The sequence below is a fragment of the Tachyglossus aculeatus genome, chromosome 2, assembly GCF_015852505.1.
Source record: "Tachyglossus aculeatus isolate mTacAcu1 chromosome 2, mTacAcu1.pri, whole genome shotgun sequence".
Lineage (NCBI taxonomy): Eukaryota > Metazoa > Chordata > Mammalia > Monotremata > Tachyglossidae > Tachyglossus > Tachyglossus aculeatus.
Window position 1 is genome coordinate 133,101,151 of NC_052067.1, and position 21,861 is coordinate 133,123,011.

The 21,861-nt window shown below is 45.6% G+C and overlaps 1 protein-coding gene across 1 annotated transcript in view; it reads right to left on the reverse strand.

Moving 5' to 3' along the window:
- The window catches only part of LOC119950161, a 56,972-nt gene that overhangs the window by 9,100 nt on the left and 26,011 nt on the right, over positions 1–21,861 (reverse strand). The window contains exons 3-7 of the mRNA XM_038772235.1: positions 6,915–7,005; positions 6,396–6,406; positions 5,590–5,605; positions 4,782–5,056; positions 2,732–2,738 (exon numbers count right to left, since the gene is read on the reverse strand). Of these exons, the coding sequence (XP_038628163.1) occupies positions 2,732–2,738; positions 4,782–5,056; positions 5,590–5,605; positions 6,396–6,406; positions 6,915–7,005 (400 nt within the window). The remainder of the gene's footprint in view (positions 1–2,731; positions 2,739–4,781; positions 5,057–5,589; positions 5,606–6,395; positions 6,407–6,914; positions 7,006–21,861) is intronic.

Sequence of the window (21,861 nt, forward strand, 5' to 3'; positions counted from 1 at the left end):
GAGTTGGCAAGAGTATACACTGGCGAGAGTATATGGGAGTTGGAGAGAGTATATAGATACATACACATCATTAATACAGTAACAAATATGTACAGATATACACAAGTACTGTGCAGAGGGGAAGAGGGAAGGGCAGAGGGAGGGAGTGGGGGTGGTGGGGAGGGGAGGAGGAGCATAGGAAAAAGGGGGGCTCAGTGTGGGAAGGCCTCCTGGAGGAGGTGAGCTCTCAGTAGGACTCTGAAGGGAGGAAGAGAGCTAGTTTGGTGGATATGTGGAGGGCGGGCATTCCAGGCCAGAGGTAGCACATGGGCAAGGGGTAGATGGGCACAAGGGGTCGCTTCATTCTCAGTCTCCTTTGTGGGCTCCTCCTCTCCCTCCCATCCCCGTACTGTAGGGATTCCTCAAGGGTCAGTTCTTGGTCCCCTTCTGTTCTCTATCTACACTCACTCCCTTGGTGAACTCATTCGCTCCCACACCTTCAACTATCATCTCTACGGCATCAGCCTTCTCTCTGATCTCCCATCCTCGTGTCTCTCCCCACTTCAATCCATATTTCATGCTGCTGCCTGGATTGTCTTTGTCCAGAAATGCTCTGGGCATGTTACTCAAAAATCTCCAGTGGCTACCAATCAATCTGTGCATCAGGCAGAAACTCCTCACCCTGGGCTTCAAGGCTGTCCATCCCCTTGCCCCCTCCTACCTCACGTCCCTTCTCTCCTTCTACAGCCCACCCCGCACCCTCCGCTCCTTCACCGCTAATCTCCTCACCGTGCCTCGTTCTCCCCTGTCCCGCCGTCGACCTCTGGCCCATGTCATCCCCAGGGCCTGGAATGCCCTCCCTCTGCCCGTCCACCAAGCTAGCTCTCTTCCTCCCTTCAAGGCCCTACTGAGAGCTCACCTCCTCCAGGAGGCCTTCCCGGACTGAGCCCCCTCCTTCCTCTCCCCCCATCCCCCTGTCCATCCCCCTGTCTTACCTCCTTCCCTTCCCCACAGCACCTGTATATATGTATATATGTTTGTACATATTTATTTCTCTATTTATTTATTTTACTTGTACTTATCTATTCTATTTATTTTATTTTGTTAATATGTTTGGTTTTGTTCTCTGTCTCCCCCTTCTATTCTGTGAGCCCACTGTTGGGTAGGGACTGTCTCTGTACGTTGCCAACTTGTACTTCCCAAGTACTTAGTACAGTGCTCTGCACACAGTAAGCACTCAATAAATACGATTGATTGATTGATTGATTGACACCCAAATCTACATCTCCGCCTCTGCTCTCTCTCCCTCCCTCCAGGCTCATATCTCTTCCTGCCTTCAGGACATCTCCACCTGGATGTCTGCCTGCCAACTAAAACTCAGCATGTCCAAGACTGAGCTCCTTATCTTTCTTCCCAAACCTTGTCCTCTGCCTGACTTTCCCAGCACTGTAGACGGCACTACCACCCTTTCCGTCTCACAAGCCCACAGCCTTGGTGTCATCCTCGACTCCGCTCTCTCATTCACCCCACACATCCAATACGTTACCAAAATCTGCTGGTCATACCTCCACAACATCACCAAGATCCGCCCTTTCCTCTCCATCCAAACCGCTACCCTACTGGTTCAATCTCTCATTTGGATGACTGCATCATCCTCCTCTCGGATCTCCCATCCTTCTGTCTCTCCCCACTTCAATCTACACTTCACTCTGTTGCCCAGATTATCTCTGTACAGAAACTCTCTGGGCATGTCACTCCCCTCCTCGAAAATCTCCAGTGGTTGCCAGTCAACCTTCGAATCGAGCAAAAACTCCTCATTCTCAGCTTCAAGGCTGTCCATCCCCTTGCCCCCTCCTACCTCACCTCCCTTCTCTCCTTCTGCAGCCCATCCCGCACCCTCCGCTCCTCTGCCGCTCACCTCCTCATTGTGCCTCATTCTTGCCTGTCCCACCGTTGACCCCTGGCCCACATTCTACCTCAGGCCTGGAATGCCCTCCCTCCACACATCCACCAAACTAGCTCTCTTCCTCCCTTCAAAGCCCTACTGAGAGCTCACCTCCTCCAGGAGGCCTTCCCAGACTGAACCCCCCTTTTTCCTCTCCTCCTCCTCCTCCCCTCCCCATTGGCTCCCCTCCCTCCCTCTGCCCTACCCCCTTCTTCTCCCACAGCACTTGTATATATTTGTACATATTTATTACCCTATTTATTTTATTTGTACATACTTACTACTCTGATGCAGTAATCCATCCATCCATAAGATAGGAGATCGAAGCAACGAGGTGGCGGTTTGGATGGAGAGGAAAGGGCAGATCTTGGCGATGTTGTGAAGGTGAGAACGGCAGGTTTTGGTGACAGATTGGATGTATATATATGCCTGTATATATGCATATATGTTTGTACATATGTATTACTCTATTTATTTATTTATTTATTTATTTATTTATTTATTTTACTTGTACATATCTATTCTATTTATTTTATTTTGTTAGTAAGTTTGGTTTTGTTCTCCGTCTCCCCCTTCTAGACTGTGAGCCCACTGTTGGGTAGGGACTGTCTCTATATGTTGCCAACTTGTACTTCCCAAGTGCTTAGTACAGTGCTCTGCACACAGTAAGCACTCAATAAATATGATTGATTGATTGATTGAATGAGAGAGAGGAGTCAAGGAGCACACCAAGATGCAACCGCTCTGCTTACATCCATGCAGCCGTGATAGAGGCCTCCAGGCTTTGCGCATCAGCCCGGGGGTCACCCCTTCCCTGGGCTGCTGCCGACCCAGGGGGATTTATTTTTTGTCATTTTTTAAAATAGAAAGAAAACAACCACGAGCCCCTTGGAACATAATGAGGAGCTGCAAGTGCTTTCCCACTTTCCCCTCTCCAGCCACCTCGGCAGTCATGCCTCCTCTCCCTGGACAGGCGGTGGAAACCTCACACACAAGTCCCCCTTCACCCACACATGTTTCAGTTTTAGAGGAAACTGAACATGCATGCATTCCCGTTGGACAGTCCACTCCCACATGAGTCCCTTCCTCTTACAGAGTTTCACAGAAATCCCATCTCCCTCTTCCTTACCACCAACTTTAGAACACTCAGCCAGCTTCCTCCCTCTTGCCTTACCATTAATCTCTTACTAGAGAAGCAGCTTGGCTCAGTGGAAAGAGCACGGGTTTGGGAGTCAGAGGTCATGGGTTCTAATCCCGGCTCCGCCGCTAAACAGCTGTGTGACTTTGGGCACGTCACTTAACTTCTCTATGCCTCACTCATCTGTAAAATGGGGATTAAGACTGTGAGCCCCATGTGGGACCACCTGATCACCTTGTATACCCCACCCAGTGCTTAGAACAGTGCTTTGCACATAGTAAGCGCTTAACAAATGCCATCATTATTACTACTACAGCCCACTCCGCGCACTTCACTCCTCTTGCACCAATCTACTCACTGTACCGCAATCTCATCTGTTTCGCTACTGACCCCTGGCCCACGTTCTTCCACCACCAGATTAAGCAGTTATTGCTGCAGACAATGTCGCCTATAACCCTCACTAAATCTCCTCAGCTCCCTCCCTCTAATCAACCCATGTCTGCCTTTCCTTCTCAGCATCCCATCTCCTTCCCATCCAAACTCCCCACGATGACTTAAGCCATTCCCTCCCCCTTTCCCTGCCCCATCCCCCTTCACATACAACAGATAACCACCTTCTCCACCTTTAAAACCTTATTAAAATAATATATTCTTTAAAAGGCCTTCTCTGCTTATGCCTCGTTTTCCCCTACTCCTTTCTTTTACATCACTTTGCACTTAGATTTCTCCTTTTTAAGCACTCAGTATTTACCCTCCTTTCTGCCTCACAGCATTCATGTACATTTCTGTAATTTATTTTAATGTCTGTCTCCCACTCTTGACTGTATGTTCCTTATGACCAGGAAACATGTCTACCAACTATGTTGTATTGTACTTTCCCAAGCTCTTATTACAGTGCTTTGAACACATTTGCACTCCAAAAATAACATTCATTCATTCATTCATTCAATCGTATTTATTAAGCGCTTACTGTGTGCAGAGCACTGTACTAAGCGCTTGGGAAAGTACAATACAACAATAAAGAGTGAAAATTCCTACCCACAACAAGCTACCATTGATGGGCCAAAGCAATGAATAGTCAGTTTTGCAGAGTGCATGTGCCCAGCGCCTGAACTTGTGAACTACTTCCTCCAGGGAGAGACCGGGAATTCATTCAATTATATTTATTGAGCACTTACTGTGTGCAGAGCACTGTACTAAGCGAATGAAAGTGCCTGGACTGGAATGAGCTAGTGTTCTGCTTTCTTGTTTACTATGGTCTTTGGGGGAGTTGTAACATTCCAGTATCGTCTTTAGTGCTTTGCACATAGTAAGCGCTTAATAAATGCCATCCCCATTATTATTATTATTACCCAAGAGAAGGTCAGTCAGCAATGGTGGTGATGAGGATGATGATGATGAGGGGGAGGAGAGCGAGAATGAGGATGCTGAGCTGGTTTGTTTTCAGGGGAGCAGAATCAGAGCAATGGTTAGAGTCTGGGAGACCTGGGAGTAGAGACTCCAATCATTAGCTCTTTGCTTAGCGTCCTTTATGCTGCTGTTCCTGCTGGGCCTCCAGTGCCACCAGACCTGGGCAGGGCTCCGCCTCTCAGTCGTTGCTACCGGGGAGACGGGTTTCCTCTGTGGTTTTGTGCCACAGCAGCCCAAGACTCACCTCCGCCAGGGTCGAGCAGGAACAGAGAGTGGTTTGTGTGGGGGCTCCCAGTATCCTCCCCTCACTGTGACTCTCACACAGTAATACCGCCCGCTGTCCCCGACTTGCAGATTGTCCAGCTGCAGGTACAGCTGGCCTTTGGTGTTGTCTCTGGAGATGGAGAAGCGGCCCCTCACGGCATCTGCGTACTGTGGGTATCTCCCGGTGGGGTCAATGTGGGAGACCCATTCCGGTCTTCGCCCAGGAGCCTGCCGGTACCAGCCCATCTCATAGTCCCTGAAGGTGAATCGAGCGTCTGCGCAGGAGAGGTGGAGAGAATCCCCCGCCAGTTTCACAGCCCCTGCCAGGAGGAAACAGTGAAGACAGAGATATTATAGAGCTGCTTGGAGAATGGCCAAGCGTTGCATATCCTGGAATCTGAGTGGACCATTTTCCTAGCCCAAGACACTTCAGATAATGTCAGGAAAACCTTGGGTGCCTGATCCAAAGGAGCCTCCGACCATGAAGGCCCATTCCCCTGGGATGGGTGAGCTGAAAACTGATGATCAGATCCAACTTATTGCCCTTGAGAGCAGATAAATGATCCTGCCAGGCTTTTGGTGTCCGAGAAGACTGGTTCCTAAAACTGAGTGCAGCCATGGAAGAATAATGGTGGACATTCAAGACCCCGTTCACGGGATGGGGGTCAGCTCATGAGCAATGCAGACCCCGGAGCTGCAGACTTACACCCGAAGGAGAAAACCAACAACATAGAGAGGGGTTTACTGTGCAAGCCATGTCAGGAGCAGCCAGGATCAGGTCACCTGAGAAGCAGCGTGGCTCAGTGGAAAGAGCATGGGCTTGGGACTCAGAGGGTATGGGTTCGAATCCCACCTCCACCGCTTATCAGCTGTGTGACATTGGGCAACTCACTTCACTTCTCTGTGCCTCAGTTACCTCATCTGGAAAATGGGGATGAAGACTGCGAGCCCCATGTGGGACAACTGATTACCTTTTATCTCCCTCGGTGCTTAGAACAGTGCTTGGCATATAGTAAGTGCTTAACAAATACCAGAATTATTATTAATTATTATTATTATTATTACTAGGAAGGAGCTGGGCTGTACCAACCGGCTAAGGAGGCTGGGCAGAGGGATGGAAGAGGGAGGAGGGCCAAAGGGAGGAGGGCCCTGAGTGGATCAGGAAAGAAAACAGAAGATACCTGGAGAAGTGGGAGAAGTTTTTGGAGCTGGTAGGGAAGGGAAGAAAACGGGATCACTGAGTGTAGAGGGAGGCTGAGGGGACAGAATCCTGAGTCCTCCCATTCTGGGGTTGGGAACAGGCTGTTCCTCCAGCCCCGCTGAGATATCAGGCTGGCTCTGCAGAGGGAAGGGCAGAGGAAGACTCAGTAGAACTGTCTGATATAGACGTCTTTTAGACGATCGAGTGGGTGACTAAAAGACTCTCCTCTGGGGTTTTTAAAGAGAAATCCTTATCTGTCTGGGGTTACTAGATGGCATTCTGCTGGGAGGCAGATGGTCCCTCCAGATGACCCCTCAGAGTTTATTAATTGGCAAATCTCTCCTAAGAATCCCAGGGAGATGGGAGGGTTGAAAACAAAACCTAACAGAAGGGATTAGAGCCTCGCCACTGCCGCATCCCTGATCTCTCTGATCCAAGGATGATCGGTTTCCTTCCACCCCCTCAACCCCTCAGGAACCCCACAGAAGCATAGGACCCCCAAAACGCAACTGTGAGACTCTCCCATTGTTCCTGGGCAGGCACCTCTCCCCTAGGATGGTCACTGGCTCCTGAAATAATAACAATAATAATGATGGCATTTGTTAAGCACTTACTATGTGCAAAGCACTGTTCTAAGCACAGGGGAGGTTACAAAGTGATCAGATTTCCACATGGGGCTCACAGTCTTAATCCCCATTTTACAGATGAGGTAAATGAGGCACAGAGAAGTTAAGTGACTTGCCCAAAGTCACACTGCTGACAAGTGGTGGAGCTGGGATTTGAACCCATGACCTCTGACTCCAAAGCCCGAGCTTTTTCCACTGAGCCACGCTGCTTCTATCACAATTACCCTTGATCAGCTTAATCCCCAACCTGCTTACTGGAAGAACAAATAATGCAATCTCTTCCACGCCAACAGCGTTTTACCATTTTTCTTTCTGCCTATGATGGAATGATGCTCTAAATTGGTTACTTACATGGTTTTACTGTAACTGTTGTCCCTGATCCATAGTAGTTAGCATAGCACAATGACATGTAACATAACCAAAACCTTCCTGTCTCTCCATGCTCTTCTCTGTAGAAGGTTGGTCAATGAGAAATGTAAAGAATCTGTTCAAATGTAATTCTATGCTGGGTACCTCCCTGAGGTTCTGCTTTGGCTACCAATACCTTTGATGATGCAGTTTCTTTGGCTTTATTTTTTATACTCTTCCTGATGTTCCTCAGAATTGTCTTATATTTTTTTCTTGCTTTTATTTGCCGAGACAAACTGGACCAATAACAGAAAAGACCAATCTGCAAAAAACACAGAGAGATTATTTGAAAAGAACAGAGAAAAAAGGGAGAGGCCTATTACGGGATCGGCAGATCAGAGAGAAAGGGAGATTCAGGAACAGAAGGAGGTGGTGGAAAGGAACTCATCATGGGCTTTAAAGCATCCAATCCTTGCCCCCTTCTACTTTATTTCACTGTTAGCCTGAGACATCCCAGTCTGCACAATTCACTCCTCCATTGTCAACCTACTCACTGTACCTCTATCTTATCTATCTCGCCAGTCACATTTGCCCACACCCTGCTGTTAATAATAATAATAATAATAATAATGGCATTTGTTAAGCACTTACTATGTGCAAATCACTGCTCTAAGCGCTGGGGGGGGGATACAAGGTGATCAGGTTGTCCTCTGTGGGGCTCAGAGTCTTCATCCCCATTTTACAGATGAGGGAACTGAGACTCAGAGAAGTTAAGTGACTTGCCCAAAGTCACACAGCTGACAATTGGCGGAGCCGGGATTTTAACCTATGACCTCTGACTCCAAAGCCCGGGCTCTTTCCATTCATTCATTCATTCAATTGTATTTATTGAGTGCTTACTGTGGGCAGAGCACTGTACTAAATGCTTGGGAAGTACAAGTTGGCAACATATAGAGACGGTCCCTACTCAACAACAGGCTCAACATATAGAGACAGTCCCTACCCACTGAACCATGCTGCTCCAGAAATGCCATTCCACTTTATATCTAAAAGACAATCACTCTCCCCACCTTCAAAGCCTTATTCATTCTTTCATTCATTCATTCATTCATTCATTCATTCATTCATTCATTCAATCGTATTTATTATATTTATTTATTGTATTTACTGTGTGCAGAGCACTATACTAAGTGTACATATGTATACCTGTGAATACATACATATATATGTGTTCCTACATATATGTAAATATGTTTGTACATATTTATTACTCTATTTATTTTACTTGTACATATATATTCTATTTATTTTATTTGGTTTATATGTTTTGTTTTGTTGTCTGTCTCCCCCTTCTAGACTGCGAGCCCATTGTTGGGTAGGGACCGTCTCTATATGTTGCAAACTTGTACTTCCCAAGCACTTAGTACAGTGCTCTGCACACAGTAAGCGCTCAATAAATACGATTGAATGAATGAATGAATGAAAGTGCTTGGAAAGTACAATTCGGAGACAGATAGAAACAGTCCCTCCCCAACAACAGGCTTGCAGACTAGATGGGGGAGAAAGACAACAAAACAAAACAAGTAGACAGGTGTCAATGCCATCAAAATAGATATATACACATCATTAATAAAATAGAGTAATAAATATGTACAAATATACACAAGTGCTGTGGGGAGGGGTAGAGGGCAGGGCAGAGGGAGAAAGTGGGGGCGATGGGGAGGAGGAGCAGAGGAAAAGGGGGGGCTCAGTCTGGGAAGGTCTCCTGGAGGAGGTGAGCTCTCAGTAGGACTTTGAAGGGAGGAAGAGATGGATGTGGATGTGGTGGATGTGTGGAGGGAGGGCATTCCAGGCCAGAGGGAGGACATGGGCTGGGGTCGACATTGGGACAGGCAAAAACGAGGCCCAGTGAGGAGGTTAGTGGTGGCAGAGGAGCGGAGGGTGCGGGCTGGGCTGGAGAAGGAGAGAAGGGAGGTGAGGTAGGAGGGGGCGAGGTGATGGAGAACTTTATTGCACATACAACTCTTCCAAGGGGCCTTCCCAAACTAGTCCCTCATTTCTTCTTCTCCCATTCCCTTATGTTTCACCCTTGCATTTTAATTTGCTCCCTTTATTCACTCCTCCCATAGCCACACAACCCTTCTGTACATATCCATTATTTATTTATTTATATGAATGTCTATGTCCCCCTCTAAACTGTAAGCTCAGGGGCAAGGTGATGGAGAACTTTATTGCACACACAACTCTTCCAAGGGGCCTTCCCAAACTAGTCCCTCATTTCTTCTTCTCCCATTCCCTTATGTTTCACCCTTGCATTTTAATTTGCTCCCTTTATCACGCCTCCCGCAGCCGCACAACCCTTCTGTACATATCCATTATTTATTTATTTATATGAATGTCTATGTCCCCCTCTAAACTGTAAGCTCACTGTGGGCAGGGAACTCTGTCGTATTATGCTCTCCCGGGTAGTTAGTACATAGCTCTGCACACACTTAAGTGCTTAGTGAATATGATTGTTTGATTGATTGATCGTATCCCCAGGAAAGTAAAGATTTGCAGAGCTATAGTTCCGTCCAGGTGTCTCTATGGTTTTGTGATGTGAACTCCACATAGATGCCAAGTCATGGGCAGTGTCATTCATGGGCTGCACTCAACATCCAATATCAGCACTGGATCCAAAAGAATAATAATAGTGATGGCGTTCATTAAGCGCTTACTATGTGCAAAGCACTGTTCTAAGAGCTGGGGAGGATACAAGGTGATCAAGCTGTCCCACGGGGGGCTCACAGTCCTAATCCCCCATTTTGCAGATGAGGTAACTGAGGCACAGAGAAGTCAAGTGCCTTGCCCAAGGTCACACAGCTGCCAATTGGCAGAGTCAGCATTTGAACCCATGACCTCTGACTCCAAATCCCGTGCTCTTTCCACTGAGCCATACTACTTCTCTATGAATTCAGTCTCTTAGCACTGAAGCTATACTTACCACAACACGGTTGAACTGAGTGTGGTGTGTGAGGAGAATAGACCACCACAAGATACCCAGCCTGGCTCAGTGGAAAGAGCCCGGGCTTGGGAGTCAGAGGTCATGGGTTCTAATCCCAGCTCTGCCACTTGTCAGCTGTGTGACTTTGGGCAAGTCACTTAAATTCTCTGTGCCTCAGTTACTTCATCTGTAAAACAGAGATTAAGGCTGTGAGCCCCATGTGGGACAATCTGATCACCTTGTATCTACCCCAGTGCTTAGGACAGTGCTTGGCACATAGTAAGTGCTTAACAAATACCATTATTATTATTATTATTATATTCATTCATTCATTCAATCATATTTATTGAGCGCATACTGTGCGCAGAGCACTGTACTAAGCGCTTGGGAAGTACAAGTTGGCAACATATAGAGTCGGTCCCTATCAATCAATCAATCAATCAATCATATTTATTGAGCGCTTACTATGTGCACAGCACTGTACTAAGCGCTTGGGAAGTACAAATTGGCAACATATAGAGACAGTCCCTTCCCAACAGTGGGCTCACAGTCTAAAAGGGGGAGACAGAGAAAAAAAAATAATAAATAAACCAAACATACTAACAAAATAAAATAAATAGAATAGATATGTACAAGTAAAATAAATAAATAAAAAAATAGAGTAATAAATACGTACAAACATATATACATATATACAGGTGCTGTGGGGAAGGGAAGGAGGTAAGATGGAGAGGGGGACGAGGGGGAGAGGAAGGAAGGGGCTCAGTGTGGGAAGGCCTCCTGGAGGAGGTGAGCTCTCAGCAGGGCCTTGAAGGGAGGAAGAGAGCTAGCTTGGCGGATGGGCAGAGGGAGGGCATTCCAGGCCCGGGGGATGACGTGGGCCGGGGGTCGATGGCGGGACAGGCGAGAGCGAGGTACGGTGAGGAGATCAGCGGTGGAGGAGCGGAGGGTGCGGGATGGGCAGTAGAAGGAGAGAAGGGAGGTGAGGTAGGAGGGGCGAGGGGATGGACAGCCTTGAATCCCAGGGTGAGGAGTTTCTGCCTGATGCACAGATTGATTGGTAGCCACTGGAGATTATTAAGGAGGGGAGTAACATGCCCAGAGCATTTCTGGGCATATTCCCTACCCAACAATGGGCTCACAGTCTAGAAGGGGGAGACAGACAACAAAACAAAACATGTGGACAGGTGTCACATCATCAGAATAAATAGAAATAAAGCTAGATGCACAACATTCACAAAATAAATAGAATAGTAAATATGCACAAGTAAAATAAATAGAGTAATAAATCTGTACAAACATATATACAGGTGCTGTGTGGAGGGGAAGGAGGTAGGGCCGGGGGGATGGAGGTGGGGAGGAAAAAGGGTGAGTTGCAATTGGGAAATTGAAAGCAAGGTGAGAGAAGAAAGGTATGGGGCTGTAATGAAATGTTTCAATCAACTCTGCATCCCAGCTGAAAACTGGGAAGCAATTGCTAAAGATAGACCAGCCTGGTTCCCTGGAATTAAGAAAGGAGCAGCATTTTTTGAGCAAAAACTTTAAAAGGATTGTAAAGCAAGGAGGTAAAGTGAGAAGGTTTAAGGTGCTGCAAACAACAAAATGGACAGCAAGGAACAATCTTTGTGCATATTGTAGTCAGAGCTGTGAGTTCTGCATTGTTTTTTTCAGGCAAACATACATCCATAGGTGCATTATTTCACTGTTTTAGCTTCTTCATAGAGTATACATGGCCAAAAAGGCCAATGTGGGAGAGCATTCAATGGGTGTCCTTGTTATATTGTCATGCTTAATGTTTGCAGTGTCTAGAACTGTTCACCCTTTTGACTCCTTGTTTCTCATACCTTACAAAGATTTTGCTCACAAGGAGCCATTTCCCAATAGCAGTACATAATAATAATAATAACGGTATTTATTAAGCACTTACTATGTGCAAAGCACTGTTTAAAGCACTTGGGAGGTCACAAGGTGATCAGGTTGTCCCAGCTCACAGTCTTAATCCCCATTTTACAGATGAGGTAACTGAGGCACAGAGAAGTTAAGTGACTTGCCCAAAGTCACACAGCTGACAATCGGTGGAGCCGGCATTGGAACCCATGACCTCTGACTCCAAAGCCCGGACTCTTTCCACTGAGCCACGCTGTTTCTCCTTGTTATATTGTCATGCTTAATGTTTGCAGTGTCTGGAACTGTTCACCCTTTGCCTCCTTGTTTCTCATTCCTTACAAAGGTTTTGCTCACAAGGAGCCGTTTCCCAATAGCTGTAATAATAATAATGGCATTTATTAAGCGCTTACTATGTGCAAAGCACTGTTCTTAGTGCTGGGGAGGTTACACGGTAATAAGGTTGTCCCAAGGGTGGGCTCACAGTCTTAATCCCCATTTTACAGATGAGGTAACAGGCACAGAGAAGTGAAGTGACTTGCCCAAAGTCACACAGCTGACAACTGGTGGATCCAGGATTTGAACCCATGACCTCTGACTCCAAAGCCTGTGCTCTTTCCACTGAGCCACGCTGCCTAGCTGTACATAATAATAATAATACTAATGATGGCATTTGTTAAGTGCTTACTATGTGCAAAGCACCTCATGCTGGGGAGGTTACAAGGTGATCGGGTTGTCCCACAGGGGGCTCACAGTCTTAATCCTTAACCCAAGGCCCTACTGAGAGCTCACCTCTTCCAGGAGGCCTTCCCAGACTGAGCTCCGTCCTTCCTCTTCCCCTCGTCCCCCTCTCCATTCCCCTCATCTTACCTCCTTCCCTTCCCCACAGCACCTGTATATATGTATATATGTTTGTAGAAGCAGCGTGGCTCAGTGGAAAGAGCCCGGGCTTTGGAGTCAGAGGTCATGGGTTCAAATCCCGGCTCCGCCAACTGTCAGCTGTGTGACTTTGGGCAAGTCACTTAACTTCTCTGTGCCTCAGTTACCTCACCTGTAAAATGGGGATGAAGACTGCGAGCCCCCCATGGGACAACCTGATCACCTTGTATCCTCCCCAGCACTTAGAACAGTGCTTTGCACATAGTAAGCGCTTAATAAATGCCATTATTATTATTATTATATACTCTATTTATTTATTTATTTTACTTGTACATATCTATTCTATTTATTTTATTTTGTTAGTACGTTTGGTTTTGTTCTCTGTCTCCCCCTTTTAGACTGTGAGCCCACTGTTGGGTAGGGACTGTCTCTATATGTTGCCATCTTGTACTTCCCAAGCACTTAGTACAGTGCTCTGCACACAGTAAGTGCTCAATAAATACGATTGATGATGATGATGATGATGATGATGATCCCCATTTTCCAGATGAGGTAGCTGAGGCCCAAAGAAGTGAAGTGACTTGCCCAAAGTCACACAGTGACAATTGGCAGAGCTGGGATTCGAACCCATGACGTCTGACTCCAAACCCCGGGCTCTTTCCACTGAGCCACACTGCTTCTGCTGGTCTGTCTTTAGCACTTGACTGACATTTCTCAGCTGGGATGCAGCATTTCCTAAGGTTTTGTTTTACCCTATTTGAAAAGGTTTCCTCTGTCTTTCTTGCTTTTGGTTGCTCTTTTATCACACCATATTGTAGTTTTTTGGGTAGCCTCCCATGTTCCATCCAGTATAGGTATATTAAGGTGAGCAGAAATTTGGTGCCAGGAGACTGACTTTGTTTCAGAACTCTATTGTTTGTGACCTCCAGAGCTTAGAACAGTGCTCTGCACATAGTAAGCGCTTAATAAATGCCATCATTATTATCATTATTATTACCTTGTCTTGCCTATTGATACTGAACTGGTCCCATAAGTAGTACTGAAGGAATAGTACTGAAGAAACTGCTCCAGGATTCCCAGCCATAGAGAAGTTTTAACAACATTCATTCATTCAGTTGTATTTATTGAGCACTTACTGTGTGCAGAGCACTGTACTAAGCGCTTGGGAAGTCCAAGTTGGCAACATATAGAGATGGTCCCTACCCAACAGCAGGCTTACAGTCTAGAAGGGGGAGACAGACAACAAAACAAAACATATTAACAAAATAAAATAAATAGAATAAAAATGTACAAGCAAAATAGATAGAGTAATACATGCGTACAAACAACAACACTTCTACTATGCAGATTTTTAACGTGGTTTTGAGCCTGATCCCATAATGTTAGTCTTCCAAAAGATGTGCTGGCCTCCTTGATTCACATCCTTATCTATCATTGTGTTATCGGTTGGTGCTCTGCCACAGTAGGAGGATTCTGTCCCAGCTTATAGCTGTCTGTGGCTACTAAGAAGTTTTGGTTGTATATTGTCGATATGAATTTTGGTTCACATAACCAAATTTCTTCAAGTACAAAGGACAGCAATATTCATGCATGGATGGGTGGGTGGGTGAGTGGGGTGTGTGTGTGTGTGTGTGTGTGTGTGTGTGTGTGTGTGTGTGTGTGTGTGTGTGTGTGTGCAGCTGAAACCATGTGAATCATTAGACCCCCGCCCCAAAACAGTGTTTGAAGACTGAGAAGACTATAGGATCCAGAAGAGACCTTTAAGGAACATCTAATAATAATAATAATGGCATTTGTTAAGCACTTACTATGTGCAAAGCACTGTTCTAAGCGCTGGGGGTTACAAAGTGATCAGGTTGTCCCACGTGGGGCTCACAGTCTTAATCCCCATTTTGCAGATGAGGTAACTGAGGCTCAGAGAAGTTAAGTGACTTGCCCAAGGTCACACAGCAGACATATCGTGGAGCCAGGATTCGAACCCATGACCTCTGACCCCAAAGCCCATGCTCTTTCCACTTAGCCACGCTGCTTCTCCAAGTACATCTATGGACTTAGGCTTTGGTTTCTTCTGGAGACCAGTGACTTCTGCCTAATGACTTTTATTTCTGTTTCAGTCTTTCTGATTCTATCTTTCCTTCTCTAGAGCTCCCAGTCTTCTCTACTTCTCTGTCTTTCCTGTCACCATCTTTGTAAGGCTTATTTCCCTTTGCCTCTCTGTCATCTCTCTGAGTCTCTCTCTCTCTCTTTCTCTCAGGGACACTCTCAGTGTCCCTGAATTTGTCTCTGAATCTCAATCTGTTTTGATCAATATTTTTCTTCACCCCTGATCTTTTAGGACCTTAGTTGTGGTCTGATGCTATTCCTGATTCTCTGTCTCACATTTTCTTTGCTTCTGTATTTAATAGGCTTTCTCTCCCTCTCTCCCTCTCTCTCTCTCTCTCTCTCTCTCTCTCTCTCTCTCTCTCTCTCTCTCTCTCTTTCTCGTGTTAAGGGACTCTCTTCCCTTCCATGCCCAATGACTTTTATTTCTGTTTCAGTCGTTCTGATTCTATCTTTCCTTCTCTAGAGCTCCCAGTCTTCTCTATTTCTCTGTCTTTCCTGTCACCATCTTTGTAAGTCTTATTTCCCTTTGCCTCTCTGTCATCACTCTGAGTCTCTCTCTCTCTCTCTCTCTCTCTTTCTCTCAGGGACACTCTCAGTGTTCCTGAATTTGTCTCTGAATCTCAATCTGTTTTGATCAATATTTTTCTTCACCCCTGATCTTTTAGGACCTTAGTTGTGGTCTGATGCTATTCCTGATTCTCTGTCTCACATTTTCTTTGCTTCTGTATTTAATAGGCTTTCTCTCCCTCTCTCTCTCTCTCTCTCTCTCTCTCTCTCTCTCTCTCTCTCTCTCTCTCTCTCTCTCTCTCTCGTGTTAAGGGACTCTCTTCCCTTCCATGCCCAATGACTTTTATTTCTGTTTCAGTCGTTCTGATTCTATCTTTCCTTCTCTAGAGCTCCCAGTCTCCTCTACTTCTCTGTCTTTCCTGTCACCATCTTTGTAAGTCTTACTTCCCTTTGCCTCTCTGTCATCTCTCTGAGTCTCTCTCTTTCTCTCAGGGACACTCTCAGTGTTCCTGAATTTGTCTCTGAATCTCAATCTGTTTTGACCAATATTTTTCTTCACCCCTGATCTTTTAGGACCTCAGTTGTGTTCTGATGCAATTCCTGATTCTCTGTCTCACATTTTCTTTGCTTCTGTATTTAACAGGCTTTCTCTCTCCCTCTCTCTCTCTCTCTCTCTCTCTCTCTCTCTCTCTCTCTCTCTCTCTCTCTCTCTCTCTCTCTCTCTCTCTCTCTCTTTCTCTCTCTCATGTTAAGGGACTCCCTTCCCTGCCATGCCTAATGACTTTTATTTCTGTTTCAGTCTTTCTGATTCTATCTTTCCTTCTCTAGAGCTCCCAGTCTTCTCTATTTCTCTGTCTTTCCTGTCACCATCTTTGTAAGTCTTATTTCCCTTTGCCTCTCTGTCATCTCTCTGAGTCTCTCTCTCTTTCTCTCAGGGACACTCTCAGTGTCCCTGAATTTGTCTCTGAATCTCAATCTGTTTTGATCAATATTTTTCTTCACCCCTGATCTCTTAGGACCTTAGTTGTGGTCTGATGCTATTCCTGATTCTCTGTCTCACATTTTCTTTGCTTCTGTGTTTAACAGGCTTTCTCTCTCTCTCTCTCCCTCTCTCTCTCTCTCTCTCTCTCTCTCTCTCTCTCATGTTAAGAGACTCCCTTCCCTGCCATGCCTAATGACTTTTATTTCTGTTTCAGTCTTTCTGATTTTCTGATTCTATCTTTCCTTCTGTAGAGCTCCCAGTCTTCTCTATTTCTCTGTCTTTCCTGTCACCATCTTTGTAAGTCTTATTTCCCTTTGCCTCTCTGTCATCTCTCTGAGTCTCTCTCTCTCTCTCTCTCTCTCTCTCTCTCTTTCTCTCAGGGATACTCTCAGTGTTCCTGAATTTGTCTCTGAATCTCAATCTGTTTTGATCAATATTTTTCTTCACCCCTGATCTTTTAGGACCTCAGTTGTGTTCTGATGCTATTCCTGATTCTCTGTCTCACATTTTCTTTGCTTCTGTATTTAACAGACTTTCTCTCTCTCTCTCTCTCTCTCTCTCTCTCTCTCTCTCTCTCTCTCTCTCTCGTTAAGGGTCTCTCTTCCCTTCCATATTCTAGGAAAGTGGATGAGGTCCTGGGTGGTCAATATGATCCCCCAGTCCTCCTGCAGTTTGAGGAGTGATGTGGGCAGGCCTGGCTCAATAATAGCTTGACTTAGCTGCCACACTGGAGTCGCACTCTCTCTCACCTGCTGGTTTTTGCACAGCGCTCTGCCACGGAAGTTTCACTGTGGCTCCAGCCATCACAGTGATACACAGCCAACACTAAACCTCCTCCCCTCCTGGAATACAGCACTCAAGGTATCTCGTGGTCTGGGGTCATATGATATCTCCTTGAAAGGACAGATGGGAGATGGGCTACAGGTAAAGTTGCTCTGAAAGTTGCCAATGGATGTCAGTTTCCTTCATCAAACAGATCCTGAGAATTAACACAGATCTGTATGAATCATAGATAATAGTTGCCAGGACAATAATAATAACAATAATAATGATGGCATTTATTAAGCACTTACTATGTGCAAAGCACTATTCTAAGCGCTGGGGAGGTTACAAGGTGATCTGGTTGTCCCCCTGGGTGGCTCAGTTTTAATCCCCATTTTGTAGATGAGGTAACAGGCACAGAGAAGTTAAGTGACTTGCCCAAAGTCACACAGCTGACAATTGGCGGAGCTGGGATTTGAACCCATGACCTCTGACTCCAAAGGCCGGGCTCTTTCCACTGAGCCATGCTGCTTCTCTTCCTATTAATCCTCAGTCACATCCAAGCTGTGCCTCCCCACCCAAACTTAAGGGTGGTCTGGTCTGAGGAGCAGATTTCTTTCACTCTAAATTTTCTTCCCGCTGAGTTCAGCCCCTCGGCTTCTGATGGGCAATTGGGCTCCACAGCTCTGCCCTCTCTTACCTTGACCTTGGTCCTCCCCAGGGGTTCTAGCCCCTGGCCTTTCCTGCAGCAGTCAAAAAACCAGAGCATCATTGTAATAATCCTATGATTTTATTTAGTGATTCTGTTTCCAAAGCACTTTCCAATTACTTAGGTCGTTTTTGCCCTGGCAACAGTCCTATAAGGTAAAGACAGGTATCATTATTCCCATTTTGCAAATGGGGAAAGTGAGGAGCAGAGTGGCCTAGTGTATAGAACATAGGCCTGGAAATCAGAAGGACTAGGGTTCTAATCCTGGCTCTGCCAGTTGTCTGCTGTGAGACCTTGAAAAAGTCACTTTACTGCTCTGTGACCCAGTTACCTCATCTGTAAAATGGGGATTAAGACTGTGAGCCCCATTTGGGACATAAATTGGGTCGAACTTGATTGGCTTGTATCTATCCCAGCACTTAGAAAGTACAGTGCCTGGCACATAGGAAATCCTTAACAAATACCATAAAACCCCCCAAAAAACAAAAAAAGTGAGGCCTGGAGAGGTTATATAGCCTACACAGAAGTTGAACCCAGGCCTTTGTTTCCTAAAGTGCTATGGGAAGCAGCATGGCCTAGTGGATAGAGCACGGGTGTGGGAATCAGAGGACCTGGGTTCTAATCCTGCCTCTGCCACTTGCCTCCTGGATACCCAGGGCAAGTCACTTAATTTCTCAGTGCCTCAGTTAACTCACCTGTTCTCTCTACTACTAAGAGTCAGATAGGGAGAGGAGGGGACATTAGAAGAAGACCAGACAAGCATAAATGAATTTTGTTACCACTCCCAGAGACAAGCAGCATCAAAAAGGCAGGGACAATAGCCTGCTCCATGTCAGACTCTTTAAATCCTTCCCGTCCCAGATTGCAGCACACGGCTGTGGATGTTGGGCATGGGATGTGTATCTGTGTAGAATTTTAATACATTTATCCACTCTTTGTTTCATCTCCAACATTCCCTCTGGAGAGTAAAAGCCAGAAGAACCGCTCACATCTCCATTTGATCTGCCAACTTGGATCCATGTGGCCTGGAGGTTGCTTAGTGGGGTGGGTGTATGCCCCACACCAAGATTTCAGGGAAATCCGGGACACTAGGATCAATTCATTCATTCAATTGTATTTATTGAGCACTTACTGTGTGCAGAGCACTGTACTAAGCACTTGGGAAGTACAAGTTGGCAGGTGACAATGAGTTGTAGGGTGGCTGGAGGTGTCCCGAGGTGTCCCGAGGTGGCAGCGACTCATTCATTCATTCATTCATTCAATCGTATTTATTGAGCGCTTACTGTGTGCTAAGCACTTGGGAAGTACAAGTCGGCAACATGTAGGGATGGTCCCTACCCAACAGTCTAGAAGGGGGAGACAGACAACAAAACAAAACATGTAGACAGGTGTCAAAATCATCAGAACAATTAGAATTAAAGCTATATGCACATCATTAACAAAATAAATAGAACAGCAAATATGTACAAGTAAAATAAATAGAGTAATAAATCTGTACAAATATATACAAGTGCTGTGGGGAGGGGAAGGAGGTAGGTCAGGGGGATGGGGAGGAGGAGAGGAAAAAGGGGACTCATTCATTCATTCATTCATTCAATTGCATTTACTGAGCGCTTACTGTGTGCAGAGCACTGTACTAAGCGCTTGGGAAGTACAAGTTGGCAACATATAGAGACAGTCCCTACCCAACAGTGGGCTCACAGTCTAGAAGGGGGAGACGGATAACAAAACAAAACATATTAACAAAATAAAATAAATAGTATAAATATGTACAAATCAATCAATCAATCAATCGTATTTATTGAGCGCTTACTATGTGCAGAGCACTGTACTAAGCGCTTGGGAAGTACAAATTGGCAACACATAGAGACAGTCCCTACCCAACAGTGGGCTCACAGTCTAAAAATACATGTTGCCATGTATTTATTTTACAAATAAAATAGAGTAATAAATACGTACAAACATATATACATTCATTCATTCAATTGTATTTATTGAGTGCTTACTGTGTGCAGAGCACTGTACGAAGCACTTGGGAAGTACAAGCTGGCAACTAATCTGGGAAGACGTCCTGGAGGAGGTGAGCTCTCAGTAGGGCTTTGAAAGGAGGAAGAGAGCTAGTTTGGTGGATGTGTGGAGGGAGGGCATTCCATGTTTTAAGGTATGTTTAAGTGAAGAACACGTCCAGTACGTACTACTGCTTCTATATCTGAGGTGTCCGTGGGCGCAAACATAGATTGAACCATGAACAGTTATTGTTGTGAGGCTGTCTTCCAGGACAGTGTTGGGAACTCATCTTGGCGTGTCACTGTTGGGTTGTGGGTGTATATGTGGGAAGGGTGTGATGGTTCTGGGTCACTGAATCAAGTCTCACAGTGGAGATGGATGATGAGACAAGTGATGATGTGAGGGTGATGGGGGGTGAGCGTGGGCATCAAGTAGCCACCCCGAAGTGATGCTCCGTAAATCAATCAATCAATCAGTCATATTTATTGAGCGCTTACTGTGTGCACAGCACTGTACTAAGCTCTTGGGAAGTACAAGTTGGCAACATATAGAGACGGTCAGTGGGCTCACAGTCTAAAAAGGGGGAGACAGAGAACAAAACCAAACATGCTAACAAAATAAAATAAATAGAATAGATATGTACAAGTAAAATAAATAAATAAATAAATAAATAAATAAATAGAGTAATAAATATGTACAAACATATATACATATATACAGGTAAAGGCAGCAGCTCTACAAAGTGAGGTCCTCAGGGTGTGATGTAGATGAGGGGAGATCTGGATTGGGGGAGGGCATGGACTCGGTCCTGAAGTTGCTCAGAGCTTTTTCTCTGTGCTGAGGAGCTCACCCTGGGCTACAAGGATGAAGGGACATAGGGGGAGAAGAGAGGGAGCCAGCAGAATTGCTGCTGGGGGCAACCCGTGGGATTAGCAGCTCCATTCATTCATTCAATCGTATTTATTGAGCGCTTACCGTGTGCAGAGGACTGTACTAAGCACTTGGGAAGTACAAGTCGGCAACATATAGAGACGGTCCCTACCCATCAATGGGCTCACAGTCTAGAAGGGGGAGACAGACTCCATGGCACCTGGGGTCCAGGAGGAGGCAGCTGGCATTGGCTCTATGGTTTCTAGACTGTGAGCCCGTTGTTGGGTGGGGACCGTCTCTATATGTTGCCAATTTGTACATCCCAAACACTTAATACAGTGCTCTGCACACAGTAAGTGCTCAATAAATACAACTGAACGAATGAAATAACTCAGAACTCCTCTGTATAATAATAATAATAATGACATTTGTTAAGCGCTTACTATATGCAAAGCACTGTTCTAAGCGCTGGGAGGGATACAAGGTGATCAGGTTGTCCCAGTCTTCATCCCCATTTTACAGATCAGGTAACTGAGGTTCTGAGAAGTTAAGTGACTTGCCCAAGGTCACACAGCAGACGGATGGCGGAGCCGGGATTTGAACCCATGACCTCTGACTCCAAAGCCAGAGTTCTTTCCACTGATCCATGCTGCTTCTCTTGGCCATGCTGCTTCTCTTATATGGAGGAGCTCACCTTGGACAATGGGGATGAAACAGGGGGAAAAGAGAAGGAGTGAGGAAGATTTTCACAGCAGCCTGAGGGAGTCTTGTGACAGCAGAGGCTCCACATGTGGGACCCCTGGCCACCCAGGATTGGGGTAGGGACCGGAGTCAGCTTCATGGTGGAAACGGCTAGGGGTCAATTCCTCAGACTTCAGCCCCTGGAAGGCAAGGAATAAAAAATTTCATTCTTACATGAATTACATGAAATGCATATTCCCTGTCAATATTTATGGAGATCTCAATAAAGTAAAAGGATACAGCTGGATAGAATAGCTGACATTAAAAGTGAGCCCACTGTTGGGTAGGGACCATCTCTATATGTTGCCAACTTGTACTTCCCAAGTACTTAGTACGGTGCTCTGCACACAGTAAGCGCTCAATAAATACGATTGATTGATTGATTGAATGATTGAAATGAATTAGACAGATTAAAGTAAATAGGAATCAACTGAATCCCTCTCTCAATACTGCTGGAACTAACACTGTCTCTTCTTCTGATAGTATTTGTTAAGTATTTATTGTGTGCCAAACACTGTTCTAA